This window comes from Ranitomeya imitator, chromosome 6 (assembly GCF_032444005.1).
Source record: "Ranitomeya imitator isolate aRanImi1 chromosome 6, aRanImi1.pri, whole genome shotgun sequence".
Classification (NCBI taxonomy): Eukaryota; Metazoa; Chordata; class Amphibia; order Anura; family Dendrobatidae; genus Ranitomeya; species Ranitomeya imitator.
Genome location: NC_091287.1, coordinates 528,246,154 through 528,271,131, shown reverse-complemented (window position 1 = coordinate 528,271,131; position 24,978 = coordinate 528,246,154). Strand labels below are relative to the sequence as shown.

At 43.7% G+C, this 24,978-nt stretch overlaps 1 protein-coding gene across 2 annotated transcripts in view; it reads right to left on the bottom strand.

The window, feature by feature from the left end:
• Nucleotides 1-24,978, bottom strand: part of ZHX2 (zinc fingers and homeoboxes 2) — a 50,602-nt gene that overhangs the window by 195 nt on the left and 25,429 nt on the right. Inside the window, exons 2-5 of one of the 2 annotated variants that reach the window (XM_069731846.1) lie at nucleotides 13,504-13,571; nucleotides 12,454-12,533; nucleotides 3,343-5,883; nucleotides 1-886 (exon numbers count right to left, since the gene is read on the bottom strand). The exon at nucleotides 1-886 is cut by the window's left edge and continues 195 nt beyond it. In XM_069731846.1, the coding sequence (XP_069587947.1) occupies nucleotides 3,347-5,695 (2,349 nt within the window). In that variant the 5' untranslated portion in view covers nucleotides 5,696-5,883; nucleotides 12,454-12,533; nucleotides 13,504-13,571 and the 3' untranslated portion in view covers nucleotides 1-886; nucleotides 3,343-3,346. The remainder of the gene's footprint in view (nucleotides 887-3,342; nucleotides 5,884-12,453; nucleotides 12,534-13,503; nucleotides 13,572-24,978) is intronic. The other variant, XM_069731845.1, reaches the window with a different exon arrangement.

Below are 24,978 nucleotides of genomic sequence, written 5' to 3'. Positions count from 1 at the left end.
TCAAAATTTTCCCCAAAAAGTGCGCTCACTGGGTAGGCTTGACTACGCCTAAAAACTGAAAAATAGTTGTGTTTGCGGCTTCAAATACCCTTTATACATATATTAAAAAAAAAAGAAAAAAAAGTCTAAATATTTTTTGGGAAAAAAAAAACAAACAAACCTATTTCCTGCGCACACATATATATCATTAGCAATTTTTTTTTTTTTTTAAGTATAGTCAAACACTCGCGTAAACCTAAAACACACCAGGAAGCCCTTAAAGTTTAATATCCACCATAATAATGTCCATTTTTGAGACGGGATCTTAAAAAAACAAACAAAAAAAAAAAAAAAACACCCAAATTTTGACAACGCGGTCCATTCTGGTGGAATGCATCAGTCATTTCTTTCGTTCTCTTTCATGTTGAATTTGTTCTGAATTTTTGTTTCCATTCCCTCAATCTTCGACCCCAGTGTTCCCAATATTTAAATGGCTCTACCACTAGGAACTAAGAAATGTGATTTTCTATATACATTAAAAAAAAATAATAATTCAACTTAGTGGTTACTAATACTAAACAATGCAAAGTTTAATTAAAAAAAATATATATATGAATTGCATCTTTTTTTTGCCAAAATTAAGGGAGAAAAAAAAAGGGTAACCAACATCTTTCATGCACTCTACATGGTTCCAGTACAGAATAAATGGGCAGGAAATGTACAAAGTCTTTGAAATTTCGTTCTTTGGCAAGGAAAGAACTTTTTAGTTTTACAATTTGCAAGAAGGCTATGGACATAATCCAGGCTGAGCAGAAACCAGCATGTTTTCATATCAACAGTAGGAAAATATATCTCTATTTTATCTTCAAAAGTAAAACAAGTCCGCACACTCCCAAAGTCTTTACACCTGAAAGAGAAAAAAAAAAGGAAGAATATTGTAGTAGCTCGTAAATATTTAGTCAGTAACTAAAATAATGACTACTAGAGATGGGTGAACCCAAACAGTAAAGTTCAGCGTCTGTACTAAACACCAACTGTTCGGGCATGGACACCGAACACGGACTTCACCAGGAAGTCCATGTTAGGCCGGTTTCACACGTCAGTGGCTCCGGTACATGAGGTGACAGTTTCCTCACGTATCGGAGACACTGACTCACGTAGACACATTGAAATCAAATGTGTCTCTGCACATGTCAGCGTGTTTTCACGGACCGTGTGTCCGTGTGTAAAACACGGAGACATGTCAGTGTTCGTGGGAGCGCACGGATTACACGGACCCATTAAGGTCAATGGGTCCGTGTAAAACACGTACCGCACACGGACACTGTTCGTGTGCCGTGCAGGAGACAGCGCTACAGTAAGCGCTGTCCCTCCAGCGTGGTGCTGAAGCCGCCATTCATATCTTCTTTCCAGCAGCGTTCCCTGGAGAGAAGATATGAAAAATCCTTTTTTTTTTTCGTGTTTAAAATAAAGATCCCTGTCCCCTCCCCCCTCCAACCCCCTGTGCGCCCGCCCGCTGTTAATAAAATACTCACTCGGCTCCCTCGCAGCGTCCTCTCAGCGCCAGCTTCTCCTGTATGAGCGGTCACGTGGTGCCGCCCATTACAGTCATGAATATATTCATGACTGTAATGGGCGGCACCATGTGACCGCTCATACAGGAGAAGGTGCGGCGCGGAGAGGACGCTTCGAGGGAGTCGGGTATTTTATTAACAGCGGGCGGGCACACAGGGGGTGGGAGGGGGGAGGGGACAGGGATCTTTATTTTAAACACGAAAAAAAAAAAGGATTTTTCATATCTTCTCTCCAGGGAACGCTGCTGGAAAGAAGATATGAATGGCGGCTTCAGCACCACGCTGGAGGGACAGCGCTTACTGTAGCGCTGTCTCCTGCACGGTCCGTGTGGTACCCAGTTGGCACACGGGCGGCACACGGCTGCCGCACGTGTGCCACACTGATGTTCACGGTAAGCACACGGACACGGATAATTCCGGTACCAATTTTCCGGTACCGGAATTATCCGGAAGTGTGAGACTGGCCTTACTGCTCGGGTTCAGCTGCTCGAACACCGGGTGATGGCAAACATCACTTCTGATCAGCGTTAAAATTATCACCGCCGGTCAGAGAGCCGCAGTTCCCACGCTGACAAAAGACAGCATGAGCGTGCAGCTGTGATCGGAGGTTTAAAGTTCACCTTCGGTCATTGGTGTTGGCTGATGGGACTACTGCCCCCCCCATCAGCCGATGCCTGCTGTCGCTAATAACAGCGAGAGCAGGAGCAGCTGATGGGAATACTCATCAGCCGGCGCCTGCATTGTACATAAATTAAACAAAAAAAAAAAGACCTGGTGTGGGTTCCCCTGTATTCTTGATAACCAGCCAGGCAAAACTCACAGCTGGTGGCTGCATCCCTTAGGCTACTTTCACACTAGCGTCGTACGACGCACGTTGCAATGCGACGTTGCAACGTACCGACGCATACTGTGCAAGCGCCGCACAACAGGGGCAGCGGATGCAGTTTTTCAACGCATCCGCTGCCCCATTCTGAGCTGCGGGGAGGAGAGGGCAGAGTTCCGGCGTTGGAAATGGCGGACACGATGCACCAAAAAACGTTACATGGAACCTTTTTTTTTTGTTTCGACGGTCCGACGCAACCGTCGCACGACGGTTGCGACGTGTGGCAAAGCGTTGCAAATGTTAGTCTATGGAAAAAAAACGCATCCTGCAAGCAATTTTGCAGGATGCGGTTTTTCCCCAAAACGACGCATTGCGACGTGCGTTGTACGACGCTAGTGTGAAAGTAGCCTTAGTAGTCAGCTTCAGCAAAGGCTGGTTATCAAGAATAGAGGGGTCCCCACTCTATTTTTTATTTAAATAATTAAAAAAATGGCGTGGAGTTCCTCCAGTCTTTGACAACCAGCTAAGATAAAGCAGACAGCTCGGGGTTGGAATTCTCAGGCTAGTAAGGGGCCATGGATTTTGATCGAGTGTCGAGCATGCTTGCTCATCACTAATCCGTTGTATTCACTGTAAAATAAGGACAATTACAGACAAAATCTGCAGAAGTTTCTTCAGCGTCAAAAAGATCGTGGAAGCCTTAAATTTGTTTTAAGGACACAGCAAAAAAGTGCCCTATTTTTCCCAGGCTGTCCTGAAATTTCTGGACATTTGACAATTTGTGATCCAAACTAATTGGCCCAAGAGTTAAAAGACTGACAAACCTTTTATCACATAATGATGCTCATGATGACAATCTCTGTACTACTTAACCATAAATAAAGCAGAGTTTTGGTATTCTCTATTGGCCGGCTGCTCTGAACATTTTCTAGGCAAAGCAGAGAAAAACCCAACGAATCCTATTACCTGGTTAGACACAGGAATCATCTTTAGGTGTACTTCCATAGTCATAATCACCCACGTCATCTTGGGTGTCTTGTCCAGTCTGACTCCAGCTATCTCCACCATCTGATACGATTTCATCATCTCCATGCGATTTCGCTTCGCTCTCCAAATCAAGTTTATCATCATCTTGTTCGTAACTCATCTGATCTAAAACTGCTTGTTCCCGCATTTCTGAAAAATATGTTCTCAGTTCATCAACATTTACTTTAGCCTTGATCATCAGAAGATCGACATCCTCCTCGTGCAACTGTCCGTATTCCTCAAAATACTTGGCGAGAATGTCTTTGCCAGCATTAGTGGCCGACACCATCTTGATAAACTTTTTACGCTCTACAAGAGACCGCTCATACATTTTCCGGTACTGCTCCATCCACCTTAAAGTTCCATTCCGGAGGACACATCTGTTGTCCTTGAACCATTTTACAATTTCAGTCCTAACGAGTCCAGTTTGTGTCGCCAGTTGATCATACTCATGTGGAGTTGGCCATTGGGTTCTTGCAAAGGTGCTTTTTAATAGATGGAGCTGCTCTGGTTTAGATTTGTACGGTGACGAAGACCATGAGCTTGAGAAGTTACCAGATTGTGTAGCTACTCCGTTCACAAGTCCATCATTGCTGTCCGAACCCATAGAATCCAAAACTGCTTGTTCCATGCAATCTCTAACTTTCCTCCTGTCCGTAAACCAATAATCTATCTGCCGCCTTGACAGTTTTGTCTCGGAGCGTAGTATATCCAAATCAGAATGTGTTGGATAGCAGTTCTTCTGAAAGCTGTTTTCGAGGCACTTGAGCTGTTCTTCCGAGAGTTCAGAAATCTTTGTGGGGGTAATGTCTCTGTAGTGATAGGGCCGTCGATTCCTGGAGGACATTCGGTCCCTCATTAGTGTTTCACTAGTGATGTTACAAATGCCTCTCTGGCTCCTATACCTATAGTCACTGAACCACTTCTTAATTTCACTCCTAGAAAGCCCAGTGAGATCTATTAACTTGTATATCTCCACATCATCAGGAAACTGACAAGTTACAAAACTGGCCTTCAAAAGGGCAATCTGCTCGTTGGTCTTTTTACGTTCGTACCGAGATGAGGACACCATTCTTAATCGGGGAGTAGATGGAGATGAAGCTCTTACTGTACGCGGCCTCTTGGGCTCTGAAGTTTGTGAGATTAGTAAGGAACGTTTCCTGCTTGGACTTGGAGCTATAGATGCATTTCGAGAATATGAAGAAACCGTTACAGAGGGGGCATTTGTCACTTGCGTTAGGACTAGACCCGTTTGCCCAAGAATTTGACAAGGCACGGCCGTCTGGATAATCGGTTGAGCAATCTTAGCAGTAGTTGTTAATGGAGCTGGAACAACAGTAAAAGTCTGTGGAACAGACTGGATAGTCCCATTGAACATTTTCTTTCTAGCTTCTTCCACCTCTTCTGGAGACCAGCTTATACCATGCTTCAACCTCTGGGTAGCAAACCAAATTCTTATTTGCTCCTCTGGATGTTTTGAGGCTGCAGTCAGCCAAGACAATTCCGCTTGCGTTGGATAAGGAAATTTATTAAAGGAGCTGATTAATGTTGCGTTAGTGTCAAGAGCGGAATTGTACTTGTTGCTATTTAGAGGTACAGGGATTTTTGGAAGAAGGTGGACGTTGGGTGGAAGTTGAACAGATGGCATCACGTGAGTTGAACCATCTCCCAAAACACCATTTGTTTCCGAGAGTCCGTACTGGCCATCATACAGAAACTCTTCAGCCTTTCGCAATTTTTTACTTTTTCCCAGTCTACCGACGGGCAGCTTATTTAGGGAACCGCCAGACAGACTGTAATCGTTATCCATGTTTTCATGAGAGCTGGATACATCACCACCACCTTCGATGGACTGCTCTAGAATGGTCTGGTTATTACGTTTCATCAGCTTTAACTTGAAGTTGCTCTCACCCGGGTGATGCTTGGAATTGTGGTCAGATAAAGAGTCATATTTTTTGGTGGTAAAGTTACATTCAGCACAAACGTAGAGAGGATTAAGAATGACGTTGGGGTGTTGCATGTCAACATGTTCTGTAAACTCATTTAGATTCTGTGTTACGTAAGGACAGTATTTGCATTCATATCCACCTTGCAACTTTTTGGATTGAGTCTCAGGTGGCTTTTCTTCCGCCACATCATGGTCCTCAGATTCTCTCTCAGCTAGCCAGTCATTTTTAGTCTCTAAAGCGGTAGCAGGAGTTTTACGCAAAACATCAACATCTTGGTCTTCCTGATCTACGAGCTCAGATGCCCGTACCATGCAAGGCGTTGTGGACTTTCTTTTACTGGCCATGTTGAAGCTGGGTTATAAAATTATTGGATGTAAATGAATTCAAAGTGGATTAAACCCAAAATATTGGGTGTGGTGATGTCTAGGCGTGGTTTCGTTCAAGCAGTGGAGTCTTCTACTCCACACATTAGCCAGCGTGAACTTTCGTAATTTCCTTGAATCGGCACGGAGTTGGGATCTGTTTGACACACCTGAAAAACAAAAGATGCGAGTAATGAGCATCAGGTCTACAATTAGGCCCAAGACTTTTGTGTCGCACTTCTACCATTGGTAGGATCTCAGCTATACGTCTGTCTACAACTTTTATACAGGGAAGTAACTATATGGGGTACAATGGTAGCTCAGCTTGGAGTACACAAATGGCCTCTTTGGTCCATATGAGAAGACCAATTCTATGTACCCCTTTCCTCACATAGGACGTACTAATACTTGGAGTGGAATCAGAAGTGGAGTCAACTCCATACCGGGCGGGTGCCAGCTGTGTTTTACAGTAAGCACCTACCATTAACAGCAGGAACCAGAGCTAGCCCTGATCGCTGCTGTTCAACCATTTTAATGCGGCCCTCTGACAGCAGCATATTAAGGGCATCTTTGCATGGTCCACAGTAGCTCTGGTCGCTGCTGATAATGGTAGGTGCTTACTGTAAAACACAGCTGGCACCTGAATATATATATATATATATATATATATATATATATATATATATATATATATATATATATATATATATATATATATATATACGCACATACACACACACACACTCTGCAATACTGTAATCTCGTAATTTATAGGACAAGCGAACAAATGAAAGCAGGTTTAAGGCTCTTAGTCAAAATTAGAACGGCTGTTTGTTTTTTTTGTCGTGACACTTCTCCCCCATAAATACAAGTGATTAAAAAAAACAAAAACGCAATACACTGAAAAGCAAAGTTACAAATCTCAGAAAATCACGACAAATATTTTAAAGAAGTGAAAAATATATTCAATCTATATCCCGTCTTAAGCTTAGTACAGCCCCCCCCCCCAAAAAAAAAAAAAAATCATACTGACCTGAAGAATCATGTTAAACAGGTTATTTATACTGCAAAATTTACTCCATGAAAAAATTAAAATAAAAAATACCTTAAATAAATAAAATCAAGCCCATAAATTTGCAATTTTTTCCGTTTTTTTTTTTTTTTTTTTAAGCACAATATATTGTAAAATGAATGTCCGTAAAAAAAAAAAAAAAAAAAAAAAAAGTATTGCACAAAAGAAAAAAAAAAAAGAAAAAAAAAACCCCAAACACGTAACGTATTTTATGGCTCCCAGAAGAATAAAAAAAAGTGCAAAAAAAACAAATCACTGAGCGAGATTTTCGCAAATGCCCACAAGCTTGAAATAATGGCCCTGCTATAAATGATCTATATAGCAGCCATGCACGCACTGATTTAGCCTACCCCTTGTGGAGTGGTAGAAGGGGGCGCTAAGACTTTTGCAAGTGTGCAAGGAAACAGAAGATAACTAATACTGCAGCTTTTGTTATTATTTTACTTAAAGGCATATTTACTGTAAGCCGTGTTCTTGTAGTATTCTCCATAGCTAAACCTTACATACAGAAAGCCCAATGCACTTGGTACATGGCGCAGCGCAGAATTTGGTATGCAGCTCCCTCCCGGAATACTGCAGTTCACCATGTATGCGTCACTTGAGAGACACTCTCTGAAAGTCAATGAAACCACAAGGCTTTAATATAGATCATGATTCAGAGGAGTCCTGGGCGTCGTGCCGCAGAGCTTCCAGACACATCTTCAGCTGCGGCTCCACAGACTGCGATGTCAAATTACAGATGAAAATTCTTAAAGGGGCGCCAAACGTAAAAAACAAGGGATGCTAAAAAGAACGCCTGGATGGCTGATAACAGGGAGCAATAGGCAGGAGTCTGCTCTGTAGATGAGATCTTTAGATTTTGGTCTAAAATTCTTTTTATTTTTTCCCAGTTGATAACTCTTGGAGAAAAGTCATGGGCCCTGTGAGAAGCAAGTTGTCGAGATGCGTAGGCGTTTACGCTCTTGGATACACGTAGCCCCGGGATTTTATATCAAAACAGCATGTAGTTTGTTATCCATCATAAACTATAACAACCTTCCGTCAGTATCGATGGATGACAGACAGTCCTTTACTCCAGGCAGAATGAAACACCAATGTAGCAGCTTCACCAACCTCGGAATGCCCAGCAGCAGCTCGCAATTGTAGTAAACGTGTTCACCAAACAATCACCTCTCTGTTTGGCTCCACCATACCCCTCTCTGCAGAGCGGACTAACCAGCAGAGACCGTACAATGTACAGATGGGTCTGTGGGATGGCTGGTGGGAGCTACATTGAATATTTCACTCTTCTTCCCACAAACCGAATTTACTGAACTCTCCCACACAAAACCGTTCCCCTTCATGTCTCATAGGAGCTTGCATGTGTTTTCAATAAGGGAAGAAAAAAAAAAATGAATGAGCTGCAGTACCCAAGAACGGCCACTACATGGTGTATGAAGCTGTGCAGTTCCGTCTCCATACTCCATGCACATCTACCCACCAGCTGATGACGGAGCTGCTAGGTGTTGGGGGGGGGGGGGGGGGGGGGGTTGGGAGTGTAGGTCTTCAATATTTTGGTCTTGGATCTCACCCAGCTTTCCCATGCTCCTGAATGGACAGTAATCTTCACTGTGCAGCCCGGACCATAGTGTTGTGGCATAATTTGGTCAAACACGGGCAGCAAAAAAAAGTGACGACAACTTTGCTGCCACTGTAATACTCACAATGGTTGTCACAAATTTCCTGGGCCCCTAGACACACACTGCAAAGATACTAGACAAAGGAAATTTTAACTGACTGATCTGCCACAGAGGTGTCTAGCTGGCGGCTATTTTGGCGATCACTCAGCTTTTCCAGGGACAGATTAAACAATGAAAAAAAAAGGGGGTAAAAAAAAAATAAAATAAAGAAACACTGATTTTTTTCTGCTGCCACAACAAGACGAAAAAAAACAAAAACCTGCAGCGATGGTAACTGCAGCGCTGTCATCCGGGCGGAATCTGATCACCATGGAGGGGGCTCAATGATGGCGCACTAATGAGGCGATCTGTGTGGAGTGAATGCTAATCAGTTACTGCAGCTAATGAACTTTCTTCAGCGCACATTCCTGTAACAGGTCAGCAATTCTCATGGAGACTCGGCCCCAGCAGTCGTTTCCAGAGGACAAAAGCTTACACAGGCAGGTAGAGGAGGGAAAGAGAAGACTGCCGGCTCAAGAAGAGGAGTCACCTTGTAATATATTCCTCGTCTCTATTGTGAGACAATTCCCCGGGGATATTGGGGAGATTTCTGGTAAAGGATGGGGCTGTAGATGGGAGGGTGGACGATGGCCTGGTGTCTAACCAAATTATAGAGCCTATACGACTGCAAAGAGGGGTGGCTGCAGGCCCACAGAGGGGCGGCCGCGGGCCCACAGAGGAGAGGCCGCGGGCCCACAGAGGAGAGGCCGCGGGCCCACAGAGGAGAGGCCGCGGGCCCACAGAGGAGAGGCCGCGGGCCCACAGAGGAGAGGCCGCGGGCCCACAGAGCGGAGGCCGCGGGCCCACAGAGGAGAGGCCGCGGGCCCACAGAGGAGAGGCCGCGGGCCCACAGAGGAGAGGCCGCGGGCCCACAGAGGAGAGGCCGCGGGCCCACAGAGGAGAGGCCGCGGGCCCACAGAGGAGAGGCCGCGGGCCCACAGAGGAGAGGCCGCGGGCCCACAGAGGAGAGGCCGCGGGCCCACAGAGCGGAGGCCGCGGGCCCACAGAGGAGAGGCCGCGGGCCCACAGAGGAGAGGCCGCGGGCCCACAGAGGAGAGGCCGCGGGCCCACAGAGGAGAGGCCGCGGGCCCACAGAGCGGAGGCCGCGGGCCCACAGAGGGGAGGCCGCGGGCCCACAGAGGAGAGGGTCTTGCTGCATCCTGTTTGTATATTTGTGTCTGGACATGGTATTACCAGTATGGCGGCTCTCTCATTCAGTGGTGTTTTTATCGACTTTTAGGGTATGTGCACACGTTCAGGTTTTTTCGAGTTTTTTTTCGCGATAACGCATTAGAAACTGCCGACATATGCATCCTATCATTTAGAATGCATTCTGCAATTTTTGTGCACAGGATGCATTTTTTTTCCGCAAAAAAACGCATTGCGGTAAAAAAAAAGCAGCATGTTCATTAATTTTGCGTTTTTTTCGCGTTTTTCCCGCTATTCTATGCATTGGGAAAAAACACGTCAAAACGCGCAAAAACACGGAAAAAAAAAACGCATGCGGATTTCTGGCAGAAATGTCCGTTTTTTGTCAGGAAATTTCTGCTAGAAAATCCTGACGTGTGCACATAGCCTTAGTCCTTTTTTCAGTGAATTACCTGTCAAACTACAACAGAAAGAGACGAACAGTGAACCCCGTGCAGGTGATATTTGCAGATGGTGAAACCAGAAGGATGAATGTGCACGGTGTCACCCAGCCGCTGTGGTCTGGTCACCAGCAAGCACCAATGGTAACGGCACGGAGCGGGTGAAGAGCGACACTTCAGCTGGGCCCGAAGACCAGCATTTTCTTTCTATATTAGAAGTACAAACATAGTGTGGCGGGAAAGGAAAAAAAACGCACCACACCGTGCTAACAAAGTGCTTATGTCTAGCAGGGCAGTGAACGGTTGTTAATTGCAGCACCGCCGCCTTCTGCCGCAGCAGCAATATTTAATGAAGCAGAATTAAGCCGAGAAAGTAGGCCACGGCCTAAGCGAGTGACTTGAGGAGCGTTTTATAGGTCCTGACAGGTCCAGAGTACAGAGACTGATATAATCTGCCTCCAGTCCAGTCTGGAGGACGTTCCCATCTACTCCTGTCAGATGTGCGCAATAGTGATACGCCCGTACTGGCATAAGGAGACCACCCGCAGCGCTGCCGCCATCGCAGGGCCCAGGAAGCAAGGAAGACCCTTGCTGGCACACCAGGAGAGCAATTATCGAGGCCACACTACTCCAGGAGACGAGTGAGCAAAGTAAAAACAAAACAAACAAAAAAACAACAAATTTACATTCGTTTTTCAGATTTGTGAAACCAACAGAATAAAAATGGGATTCGAGAATGGATCCATTGCACCACACTCCCATCCACTTTAATGGAGCTTTGCTGCAATACCAGACACGACCCATTAACAGGTGTGGCGCTGTTGCTGGACAAAACCAAATATGTTTTTAATTGCAATAACAGCCTAAAGACGTGGGTGTAGCGCCAGGGTTTCCGGAATGTTATTTGGCAAAAAACAGCAGGTGATCGGAACAGTAATCAAAGCTCACGCCTATCAATTTGGTGTATTTTACTCCACCACAATTTAGGTTAAATGGTCACCCTTGTTTCAAACTTTGCATAAATCAATTGTACAAGAAGCTTTGTAATATAGGTTATCAGAGAAATAAGCTTCTTTCTCCACTTATCAGCTACTTCTTCCTCCACCCCCCAGACTCGATCGTATGATCCACTTTAGAAAGCTGCTCAAAGCGGTCATAGACGGAGCAAGACTGGTTGCCTTCTCACTGAGGAATCAGATTACAGTTCCTGTGTCCCCCCTATGGAGAGGGGAAGAGCATAGAATATAGATTGTGCTGCTTTCTAGTAAGTTTATCTCATCCCTATGCTGGATTCATAGCTACACTGCTCAGTACTGCTGTATATCCACACAGTGGAGCAGGAATCCCCAATGTCGGTGTGTGTGTGTGTGGTTTGATAATAATAATAATAATAATAATAATAATAATAATAATAATAATAATAATATACATATATATATATATGTATATATAAAAATCAGTGGCTAGTCTCCTCGCTCTAGCTCAGCAACAACTGAAAACTAGAAAGTCTAAAAGGGAGGGGTTAGTGCAAAAAAACAAACAGTGGTGAAAAAGGCAGGAGACCAAACATAAATGGGCGCAAAGTGTTATCCCTCATGTAAAAAAAAAAAAAAAAAAAAAAAAAAACACCTGAAATTACATTTTTTTGTAAAAAAAAAAAGTCTAACATTTTAAAATACGTAATTTTAAAAAGCATAGCGAGTTTTAAGAGTCTTTCATAGCATTTGTGTTTTTCATTCCGTAACAATCTGTACATCTTAAATCCTTATAGCAGAGGCTACAAAAAAAGACAAAAAACACATATGTAGAACGCCATGAAAAATAAAAAAAATTTAACACGCTTAAAACGAGGTGTCAAAATGTCCTAGAAGTAGTTAAGTAAAATATCACAATATCTTTTTTTTTTTTTTTAAATAAATTAGCGCTATGTTCAGATGAGCATTTTTCGCCCCCATTGTCTCCAGCCAGGAGAGGACCCTGCAGATTTACTCCCGTATAATATTAGAATATTCAGTCTAACCGATCTAAAAGCAGATTAGTCAGAAAAACCTCTAAATTAAAAAAAAAAAAAAAAAAAACAAAAAAAACAACTAAGCTCTCATGCTGAAAAGTTCGATCTGTCGCCAGGTGCAGGGATGACGCGTCGCCGCTGCATCCTGCCGGTCACGGCTTCTTAGTCACTCTGCCGGGAAAATCTCCATGACCTCAGACTGTTTCCCTGATGGAGAACGATGGATCTCGTTATAATCAACCAGACTATAAAGCGTTTTATGGGGAAAGTTATAAAAAATAAATCTCAAAATTCCAAGTATTTTGAAAAAATTCCAAAAAGGTTTCCCTCTGCATAGAAGAGACACGTACCACCATGAACAGGACACTGAGGTTACGAGGGACGCCTCTTCTCAGACATGTCCAGCCACATTCTACAGCCCGATCACAACCTGAAAAAAAAAAAAAAAAAAAAAAAAAGTACATGAATAGAAACGTTCAATATAAGAAAACATCAAAGACATTTGGGTGTTTAAAAGGAAGGTGAATCCTACTCGACCAATCATGTCTATGGGAGCGGAGATCCATTCTAATGCTTGGGCTCTGTTCACATGTCTCTTCTCACATTCAGTTTGCCCGTTTCGCCCTAGGTACGGACAAACCGAATAAGTAGTCCGCTGTAAATTGAAGCGGAGGAGCCCCATCGATTAAGGGGTCCATCTAGGTTCGAAAAAAAAAAAAAAAAAAAAGTGGACCTAAATCATGAACAGGCCCCTCTGGTTATTTTCTTAAGTGATGTAACGGATCACTTTTTCCGTTTCTACCCAAAACAGAACAAACTGAATGTGAAAACGAACAGGGCATTAGGCGTTTTTTTTTTTTAGGAACTTATCTGCCCAACCCTAGAGAGTTTATCCCAAAAGATCAGGAGAGTCTGCGGAGTCTAGCAGCCCATCACCCCCTCCTGAACCAGGTATCGTCCAAACGCAACATGCACATAAAATTACCATGTTAATTTTGATTTATGCTAGGGGTTAACTTTTTATATTAGGGGGTACTGTCCACCACTTTCTGCAGATATCCTCAAAAACTGTATTTAGACACAAATCGAAAAAAAATAAAAACCAAACTCGCAAAATATATGAAGTTCATTAAAGTATAAAATAAAAAAAAATGCTTTATTAAATTTTAACGACAAGAACCTGACAGATTACACGAGTACCAAAAAACAATTTGGGAAGTTTTATTAGAGTCTCAAGACTTGCCATTAGCCACAAAGCTAGCCATAAAGTTTTTTCTGGCATTTATTTATAATATATTTTTTTAATGAAATTCTTTGTGATTTTTTTTTTTTTTTCGCGCACACATTCGAAATTAAACAGGAAATCCCACAAGACTTCTAGCTCTCCCCCAATGACACACCTTGTTAACCTGCACGGTGTCTATTCCTATCCATCCTGTTCATCTAGATTGTTTTCCTGCTCTGCAGCCTGAACGGAGAAAAATAAATAAAAATATCTTTACTGAAATAGAACTAACAAACCCTATGCAGATGCTTTCCGTCGTCAGATTCAAACCCAGGGCTCCGCAGCTGCAGGGCCGCCAAGCTAACCACAGTGCTGCCCTGGTGGCTTGCATGAAGCTTTACATTAACATTTTAAGAGGAAAAAAAGAAAAATTATGGACCACCATGCTCAGCAAAAAATAAATGAAGTCTGATGGAAAAGTAGTGGGCAAGTGTGAAGAGGGCTTCTTGCTACCCATACACCCATCACTTAGTGGTTCAGCCAACACCCACGTTTCCCGTTCCATCCATACACATGCATGGCCGGCTCAGCTTAGCGCTCGTCAGGAACAAAAAGTACTGAGCAGTGTAATGCAACATGCCCGATAGTTCGGCCCCCCTGATATATGTAAAGACCCCCAATAACATATGCGCATTCAGTTGGTAAATCCAATATCAGCTGAAGCCTCCTTCACAAGCCCTGATATTTCCAGTACTGGAAAAACCAGTCCCGGTGCCATTTGCGTCTCTTCTGTGTGAACAGATCGAAAGAGGTCGGTGAGAAACCCAATTAGTGCTGGGCCTGTGTAGTTAACTGTATGTGTAGATAGCTAAAAAAAATAAAACAGATGGAAAAAATGGCGTGGGGTACCCCTTATTTTTAATAACCAGCTAAAGTAAAGCAGACAGCTGGGGGCTGATGTTAATTAGTGATGAGCGAGTATGCTCCTTGCTCGGGTTTTCCCCGAGCACGCTCGGATGATCTCCGAGTCTTTGTTAGTGCTCACAGATTTAGTTTTCATCACTGCAGCTGCATGATTTACAGCTGTTGGACAGCTTGAATACATGTGGGGATTCCCTAGCAACCAGCCAACCCCCACATGTACTCAGGCTCTCTAGCAGCTGTAAATCATGCAGCTGTGTCAACAAAAACTAAATCTCCGAGCACAAACAAATACTCGGAGATCTCCCGAGCGTGCTCGGGAAAACCCGAGCAACGAGTATACTCGCTCATCACTATTATTAATCCATCATACACCCCCATAACCCCATGATCAAAAGAACACAAGTCCTTTATTTGTAAAAATCACTCCCTGACAACTACTTTCTTTCACCCATTTATTAAAATACAAATAATCCACATTGACGTCCCATGACGATCCCAGTCTTCGTCGCCCAGGGTATGGAGCCCCGTTCAGAGAGAGAACCGGCTGACGAGCGGTGACGTCAGTAAGGTTACCGCAGTTCACAGCCTCCAGGTCACACTAGGACAGCGCGAGAACAAGAATGATGAGCGGTGACGTCAGTAAGGTTACCGCAGTTCACAGCCTCCAGGTCACACTTGGACAGCAGGAGAACAAGAATGATGAGCAGTGACGTCAGTAAGGTTACCGCATTTCACAGCCTCCAGGTCACACTAGGACTTTTCAAGAACAAGAATGATGAGTGGTGAGGTTACCGCAGTTCACAGCCTCCAGGTCACACTAGGACGGCACACGAGCCAGAACGATAAGCAGTGATGTCACTGGAGTATTGAGACAATTTAGGAGAGATCGCTGCTGACCGAACCATGGGCTCTATCTATTGTGTATGGGGACCCTTACATTTAATAGGGAGACCCTTAAGGTACCGTCACACTCAGCGACGCTGCAGCGATATAGACAACGAGCCGATCGCTGCAGCGTCGCTGTTTAGGTCGCTGTAGAGACGTCAAACACAGCAGCTCCAGAACGATGCAGGAGCGATCCTGTGACGTAACGGCGACTCACTTATCGTTCTCGCTGGTTGTTGGCTCCATGTAAAACATTGCTGGCGTCGTTGCTTTTGCTATCAAACATGACGATACACGCCGACCTGACGACCAAATAAAGTTCTGGACTTCTAGCTCCGACCAGCGATGGCACAGCGGGATCCAGATCGCTGCTGCGTGTCAAACACAACGAGATCGCTATCCAGGACGCTGCAACGTCACGGATCGTTGTTGTTCTCGTTGTAAAGTTGCTGAGTGTGAAGGTACCTTAACATTTAATATGGAGTGTAACATTTAAGGTACCTTCACACATAACGATATTGTTAACGATATCATTGCTTTTTGTGACGTAGCAACGATATCGTTAATGAAATCGTTATGTGTGACAGCGACCAACGATCAGGCCCCTGCTGGGAGATCGTTGGTCGCTGAATAAAGTCCAGAACTTTATTTCGTCGCTGGACTCCTGCTGACATCGCTGGATCGGCGTGTGTGACACCGATCCAGCGATGTCTTCACTGGTAACCAGGGTAAACATCGGGTAACTAAGCGCAGGGCCCGGCTTAGTAACCCGATGTTTACCCTGGTTACCATCCTAAAAGTAAAAAAAAACAAACAGTACATACTTACCTACAGCTGTCTGTCCTCCAGCGCTGTGCTCTGCACTCCTCCTGCACTGGCTGTGAGCGTCGGTCAGCCGGAAAGCAGAGCGATGACGTCACCACTCTGCTTTCCGGCCGCTGTGCTCATAGCCAGTGCAGGAGGAGTGCAGAGCACAGCGCTGGAGGACAGACGGCTGTAGGTAAGTATGTACTGTTTGTTTTTTTTTTACTTTTAGGATGGTAACCAGGGTAAACATCGGGTTACTAAGCGCGGCCCTGCGCTTAGTTACCCGATGTTTACCCTGGTTACCGGCATCGTTGGTCGCTGGAGAGCGGTCTGTGTGACAGCTCTCCAGCGACCAAACAGCGACGCTGCAGCGATCCGGATCGTTGTCGGTATCGCTGCAGCGTCGCTTAATGTGAAGGGGCCTTTAGGCTCTGTTCACATCTACCTTCAAGGCACTGCCATTTGACACAGGCAACAACTTTTCAGAGATTGTTTTGCTTTTCTCTGGTGATTGGAATCCTTCAGATTTAGATAGGGACAGCCCCATCCCTCCCCCATGTCTCCACCACATTCAGCCATTTGTCTGGTCTCTGATGTGTTAATTAGCCGCAATACTCCTTAGCACTATAAAGCCTGGTGAAGGACATGTGTTCTGAAAGTAAATCCCCACTGAAGTCAAGTGTGCATCCATTCAGTAACTCTCAGATCAGCTGAGGGAAAAAAAAAAAAAAAAAAAAAAGTCCCTCACAGACCCCAACCCAAACCAAGAAGGCAATACCTTCGAAAAGAAAGACTAGGCCCAAATGTCCTAAACTGGTGGCTGGCTCCGAAGCATCTCTTAATTGTCTAAGCTTTTTTTTTGTTTTCTTTTTTAAATGGACATGACTAGTTTTACAGACTTGTTATGTTTTTTATTCTACCTCTCTGCCCTTTGCTGCGTCTTCAGCAGCGCGATTTCGAAGTCTGAAGCAGAAACTCACATGTGGATTCTAAGCCGTCTCTGAAGCAGCCATTTTCCACCGCCTGGGAACGAGGCCTCAGATCTCCTCTTACATCAATCTGTACAGACACCAAATCCCAACTGACAAGTGGCCCCGAGATCCAGCTGAGAAAAATCGAAAACTTCAAAATATTCAGATTTTTCTCCAGTGAAATTAATGCAAGAGGGATTTGCTTAAGGCCTCATTCGCAAGAAAGAGTATACTGGTTCTCTCCATTTTCCAGACAAGACACCCCCGAGCCCACCCCAGTAAATTCAAAAGGGTGAATTTAAAAAAAAAAAAAAAAGCTGTACAAATAGCAAATTTATCAACTAAAAACATTTCTTGCCCATGGATCGGACTCCTGTTAGAACCCCATTTCAGAAGTCAGTTGCAAAAACTTATGCTGCATGAGAGCTTACGGTAAGGGCGGTGTCTTGTGTTACATGTGGTGTTGCATCTTTATTTATTTCTATGCAGGATGAGAAAAAACAAAAAAAAGTTGCAGCCAGAGCTCTACTTAATAGGAAGATCTGAAATGCAGTAATTTTTGGCATTTGCGGTCCTTGTCCTGGTCAATCGCCTCCCCCCCAAAAAAAAATGGAAGTTTTTTTTTTTTTAAATTAAAACTGCGCTATTTATCATGCATATTTTACAAAGTCTGAAAAGAAAAACCCAGTGTGAAAAAAAATATATATTTTTTTTAGGCTGACATATCTTCAAGTAAGGCTTTATTAAGACATCCATGCTCCATGTGTAGTTTAGGTTTTTTTTTTGTTTGTTTTTTAACCCGTAAGGCCGGTTTCACACGTCAGTGGCTCCGGTACGTGAGGTGACAGTTTCCTCACGTACCGGAGACACTGACTTACGTAGACACATTGAAATCAATGTGTCTCTGCACATGTCAGCGTGTTTTCACGGACCGTGTGTCCGTGTGCAAAACACGGAGACATGTCAGTGTTCGTGGGAGCGCACGGATTACACGGACCCATTAAAGTCAATGGGTCCGTGCAAAACACGTACCGCACACGGACGTTGTCCGTGTGCAGTCCGTGTGCCGTGTCCCTATGGGAGGTGGAGTCGCATATTCATTTCTGTAATGGACGGCCCCACGTGACCGCATACAGGAGAAGCTGCGGCCAGGACAGGACGCTGCGAGGGAGCCGGGTGAGTATTTTAATAACAGAGGGCGGGCGCACAGGGGGTGGGGACAGGGATCTTTATTTTAAACACGAGAAACAAAAAAAAGGATTTTTCATATCTTCTCTACAGCAAATGCTGCTGCAGAGAAGATATGAATCGCGGCTTGAGCACCAGATGCAGGGGACAGCGCTCATCTCTAGCGCTGTCTCCTGCACGGTGCGTGTGGTACCCAGTCGGCACACGTGTGCCGCACTGATGTGCCACAGAAACGCACGGGCACGGATAATTCCGGTACCGATTTTTCCGGTACCGGAATTATCTGGACGTGTGGGACTGCCCTTAGACTGTGTGCACACGTTGCTGATTTTTCGCTTTTTTTTTTTTTTTTTTTTTTAGCATTTTTTTCGCTATAAAAATGCTATACAAATGCATAAAACGCATACATTATGCATCCCATCATTTAGAATGCATTCCGCAATTTTTGTGCACATGATGCGCTTTTTTCCGCAAAAAAATGCATTGCGGTAAAAAACGCAGCATGTTCATTAATTTTGCGGATTTTTTGCAGATTTTCCACTATATCATTGCATTGGGAAATCTCCGCAAAAATCCGACAAAAAAAAAAAAAAAAAAAAAAAAGCGAAAAAACAAAAACGCATGCAGAGTCCTGTTTTGCTCAGGAAATTTCTGCAAGAAACCCTGAGCGTGTGCACATAGCCTTATAGTCTGCTATGTACATAACCAATTGGCTACACACAAAAAAAAAAAAAAACAAGTGGCGCTTTGTTACCCGAGTGTAATAAATAAAAAAATCTGTTCCAGCAGGCTGATCATTTTTCATATGCAAAACAAACAAAAAAAAAACTCAGCTTAGAAAAAATCTGGTAGCTCCAAAAATACACAAAGAAGAAGAAGAAGAAAAAAAACTACGATAAAAAAATGGCACATAAGGGCATAGGACTCAAAAACAAACTTTTCAACATTTTTTTCCCCATTATAACTTATACACACAATGCAATGTCAACAAAATGTTGTGGAATTCTGGAAATCACAGGATTTATAGACCTGTTACTGATCTATCCACACAAAAGTACGGAAACAACATTTTCAAAACATCTCGGCTGCTATCACTGAGGTTATTAATTGCCATCTGAGGAAGGTTCTTCCACGCTGAATGCACTGGGGGAAATCATCAAGATCTGCTGCTGGCAGCTCCCTATGCAGTTTTGCGATGGGATAGGAGACAAGTCCAGAGACTCTGCAGGCAACGGTAGCACTAGCAACATGCGACCAGCCATCGTGTTGAAGAACGGCTCCTGGGACACTTTGGAGAAATGGCCGTACCACTGGTTCCACCTCCAAATCAATGTAGAGTCAAGCTGTTAAGTGCACCTGGGATATAGACTAATGGGTCCGGATGCTGTACATTATGCCACCCCTCACCATGATCCCAGAAGTAGGACCAGTATGACATTTCCCATGAAGGTCCATTCGTGGCATTGCCCACATGGTCTCTAGTTGGGATCAATGGAGGCCTTTCCTCATTAGTGATGATTCCCACTATCTTGGATGCAGTGGTCTGTAGAGTCTCCGATATGGTCTCCCATCGAGCACATCTGGGATGTCATTGGATCTTGATGATTTTCGTATCAAACTGCATTCGGCGAGGCAGAACCTTCCCCAGATGACCATTAATACAGCCTCGGCTGCCATCAGTGAGGATAAGTGTAGAGATTTCTGAATGTGGTGCTTATACTCCATAATGAATAAAATCGAGAGGTTTCGAAAATATTTCCATTTTTCCTTTATTTACAGATCAGTATCATGTCTGCCCATACTGTGGTTTCCATAACTAAACCACTTTTCCTTTTTGGTGATGATGCCATTTTAATGCCAAAGAGTATTTTTTTTGTGAAATAATGTGTACAGATGCAAACATCTAAACTGTTTTATACATTTTGTAAACATTTAGCCGCCAAAAAAGAATAAAAAAATAGTACGAAAGAAAAAAAAAAAAAAAAGGTTTTAAAAATCTATAACTTATGAATATAACCAACTGAATTAAAAAAAAAAGAAAAAGGAAAAAAAAAAAAAAAAAAAAAAGGCTTTAAAAATAATTAAAAAAAACCCCAAAACACAAGACCAGCAGAAAGTCTAACAAACAGGATCCGGCCCACTAAACTTGACAAAAAGAAACTGAGCTTTGCACAGGAAATCACTTGACCATTGAACTGCGCTTTCATGCAGTGAATGCCAGCAAGGTCCCACATGACAAATCCGTTCTCTGCCAGAGAATACGGCATGACCATATGCTGCAGATTCATTTAAAGCTGTGGAAAAATACTGATTAAACGCTTTTAGTTTTTCTTTTTAGGGCCTCATTGACGGCACGCTCATTAACTCCTGCTCGCTGCACCATCTCGGGCCTAACTATACACCATTTTAATACGCTGGCTTTGTTTTCATCGGGTCAAGCTCTGGTCTGAAGGGGTTAAGAAGAACTTCAGCTGCATCTGCTCTGACCACGATGCGCGACGAAAACAGCAGCCATTTTGTTTTTCCAACAGTTGCCTAAAAATTTCCCAGAGACTATAATTAGTCAGTCACAGCGGCGGAAGAGATTATTCCATCAGGGATCTCCGTCCATTTGCTCTGCTGACGAATAGGACATTTCTTTTAATAAAGTGAAAATTTGAGGTATTTTTTTCCCCCCTTTTTAACCCCTTAATGACCGCCAATACGTCTTTTAACTGACCTGAGATATAAGAGAATAGCCTCCCCATACAGATGACAATCCAGCATCTGTCGGTTGTACACTATAGCTGACAACTTGCTGTACCAGCCACGATCCGTATTTGCACCATCTAAATCTGTTTAACCCCTTAGATGCTGCTGTCAATAGTGACTACATCATTATAAATGGTTAACAGAGTGTGGGGGCTTCTTCTTTGTCACAATTGGTGCCCTCATATCATGATTTTGTTGTCCTGATGTTTGCCATGGCAATTCATGGCCAAATAGCGGCCTTAGAGTCTGACGGCTGTAGTAATCTGTTTAGAAGTTAGAGACATTTAGGTGGTAAAAATGCACATTTTCATTTCTGTCATACCACTTTGCATTAATTCCTGTAAAGCACCTGAAGGGTTAATAAACTACCTGACAGCAGTTTTCAATATGTTTAGGGGTGCTGTTTCTAAAATGGTATCACGTTTGTGGGTTTCCCAATATATGGGACCCCTAAAGTCACTTCAAACATGGATAAGTCCCTAAAAAAATAAATTTTGTAAATTTCTTTGAAAAAATGAAAAATTGCTGCTACATTTTTAAACCTCCTAAAATGCTAACAAAATAAAATAACATTTTACAAATGGTGCTGATGTAAAGCAGACATGTGGGAAATGTTATTTATTAATGGTTTGCTGTTGTATGACTATCTGGATTAAAGGGATAATCATTTAAATTTAGAAAATTGCTAATTTTTTAACATTTTTCTCAAATTTTTGATATTTTTTATAAATAAACACAAAAAATGTTGAACAAAATTTACCATTATAAAGTAGAATGTGTCACGAAAAAACAATCTCAAAATCACTGGGATTTGTTGAAGCGTTGCAGAGTTATTACGACATAAAGTGACACTGGTCAGATTTCAAAAATTTGGCTCGGTCACTAAGGGGTTAAAGATTAACAATTTTTTGCCAACATGGAAGCGAGGGCACTGAAGGCTGAGGAACGATTCTTGGTCATTAGCATCACGTAAATGGTCAATTAAGTGAAGGCATGAGGAGACAACCTGGTGCCGCCACCTGCTGACACTATAGCCAGATGCAAAGCATGGTCGTGTGATGGAGACGCCAACATTAGTGGTCACGATCCAACCTTTCCAAAGTCGGGGGAGGGGAAGTTATCAACAGCCATCTAATATAGTGAAATTAGACACTGTACACAGCTACATATGTAGAAGCAGTGCTCGGTGGATAGCCCTGCAGCCTTGCATCTCTGGGGTCCTGGGTTCAAATCCCATCAAGGACAACATCTGCAAGGAGTTTGTATGTTCTCCCCGTGTTTGCGTGGGTTTCCTCCGGGTTCTCCGGTTTCCTCCCACATTCCAAAGACATACTGATAAGGAATTTAGATTGTGAGCCCCATCGGGGACAGCGATAATGTGTGCAAACTGTAAAGCGCTGCGGAATATGTTAGCGCTATATAAAAATAAAGATCATTTATTTATTATAAGTAAAGTTCAGGACAGGATTCAACTAATTTTATCAGTTCAGGAAAAATTTGCATGCAACATTTTTTTGTCCTGACGGACTGCAAAAACACGTCGCACGACGGATGTGACGTGTGGCAATCCGTCGCAATGCGTCGCTAATGAAAGTCTATGGTGAAAAAAAACACATCCTGCGGGCAACTTTGCAGGATGCGTTTTTTCTCCAAAACGACGCATTGCGACGGAGGCCAAACGACGCTAGTGTGAAAGTAGCCCAACACTGATCTACAAAGCCATCCACAACCTGTCCTCTCCTTATATCTCTGAGCTAATCTCACAATATCTTCCCTCACGTAATCTCTGATTCTCCCAAGACCTCCTACTCTCCTCCACACTTATTCGTTCCTCACACAACCGCCTCCAAGATTTCTCCCGAATATCCCCCATCCTCTGGAATTCCACGCCTCAACACGTCCGATTATCCACCACCCTCGGATCCTTCAGACGGAACCTGAAAACCCATCTCTTCAGGAAAGCCTACAGCCTGCAATAACCATTCTGCTACCTCACCACCACCCGAGCTGCCGCCTCACCAACCACCCGAGCCGCTGCCACGTCACCAACCACCCGAGCCGCTGCCGCCCCACCAACCACCCGAGCTGCCGCCTCACCACCACCAGTGCTGCCGCACACCGACCTCCTGTCTCTTCCCCATTATCCCGAAGAATGTAAGTCCGCAAGGACAGGGTCCTCTCCCCTCTGTACCAGTCTGTCATTGTAAATTTGTTTACTGTTAATGAAATCTATAAAAGTATGTAACCCCTTTTCACATGTACAGCACCATGGAATTAATGGTGCTATATAAATAATAATAAATAGGTAATTGTTTAATCTGGTGTAAAACCGCTGTTCTAACGAGTCCAATGTGGCGTTTCTTTTGTTCCTGTGCTTCTCCATTCCTGAGATACAGCTCCATCTTTTCTGTATATAATTTTAGTCTCTTTAGCCAAGCGGGTGTGGTCTTCATTAACACACCCACAAAAGGTTTATCAAGCAAACCCACTTGGCTCTAGATTCATATGCCAGGAAGGAGGAGGACATCGCTAAGGAACGGAGAGGCGCAGGAACAAAATAAAAATATAGCCAGATTCAGGAGAACAGCGGCATTTTCACTGTGTACAAAAAAAAAAAAAAGATGATTTGAAGACTCTTAAACACAGATCTTACATGGATCTGTGATGTAGAAAATGGGGCCACACACCTAGAAAGCCAATGCCGTAAGAGGACCCTAAACAGAAGAAAGGACCAAGATTATGGGCTCTCGCACAGCAGCATCATATGAGGGAAGGCCCATGTTGAAAAATGCTACAAACCCACCTGCAACAAGTTTCCCATTCACTTGAGTGGGGAAATGCAAAAAAAAAAATAATCAGGCATTTATTTGGCGTGTCTCCTGTGGGCACAAGTCAAGACAAGATGAAGATTTTTTTATGTAATGGTTTTTATCTCCTACTATCTCCTCAGACAACATCATTATTAAGACCCCCCCATCCTCTCCTGTATTTCTGCAGAAAAAACGTGTCATTCTGGATTATGGGAAAGCGGAATTTCAATCCATGAGAAGGGGTGACGGCAGCCATATTTGTTGGTCTCCAGCTTAGACACATATAGAACGGAGACAGCATGTAAAAATGAGGTAATGACTCATGAAGATCTCGTGACGTCAGTCCTGGCAGGGGAGAAGCAACATCCCACAAAGATGAGCAAAGCCAGGCTTGTTCTATATTGAGCAAAAAAAAAAAATCATCCTCAGCACAGATGAGGCCAAGAATTCCAGTAAAGAAATGTACCATGTAACCAGCAGCAGCGCTCCCAGCGCAACGCCCGGCCAACCCCGCCGCATGCTTCACAGAAATAGGATCACAAAGGGCTCTGAACAATTTATGACACATCATAAAGGGACATTACCGAAGGGTCTACCTCTCTAGATCCATCATGCTAGGCCTCCTGCAGATGGCTGTATATGGGGCCCATATAGGAATCATAGGGGTGGCGCACTACGGCCCATAAGCGACATGCCGGGCCCCACTGAATGCCTTAAATTGTGAGCACCAAGTCATAAGGAGGTTATACATATAAGGCTTCTTTTATACTTGCCGTGTTTTGTGGCCCCCAATAGATTTCTATGGGGCCCCAAAAATGGGCCTCACAAATTTGTCGGAGCCTACTCCTTTCAAGGCTTACGGACACGGCCCCCATTGAAAAGCAAAAACAATGGAAGCTTGTTTTTGCGGTGCACCGTAAAGAACGTATTTGCGGAACGCCTTCCCCTCCCCCACTTTTTCCCTACTATTCAAAACCAGAAAAACGGCGATCCGCAAGATTTTTGCGGCAGACCGTGAATATTACGCCAGTACGGCCCACAAAAAACATGGCAAGTGTAAAAGAAGCCCAATACCAAAAGTCGTATAAAATGGCTGCTTTTTACCATAATGATCGATTGTCGCCTGGATTGGTGAAAAGAACGATCATTTATTTTGAACAAAGGCGACCGAGTGACGAATGTTCATATTGGTTTAGAAACAGTTTGGGCGGATTAGGATTTTTCAATGTATTGTCTGCACCGGCACCATTATTGAGTGAAAACCGGCTACCCTCAGTCCATAGATTTAAACAAAAAACAGGCAGCACTCCATAA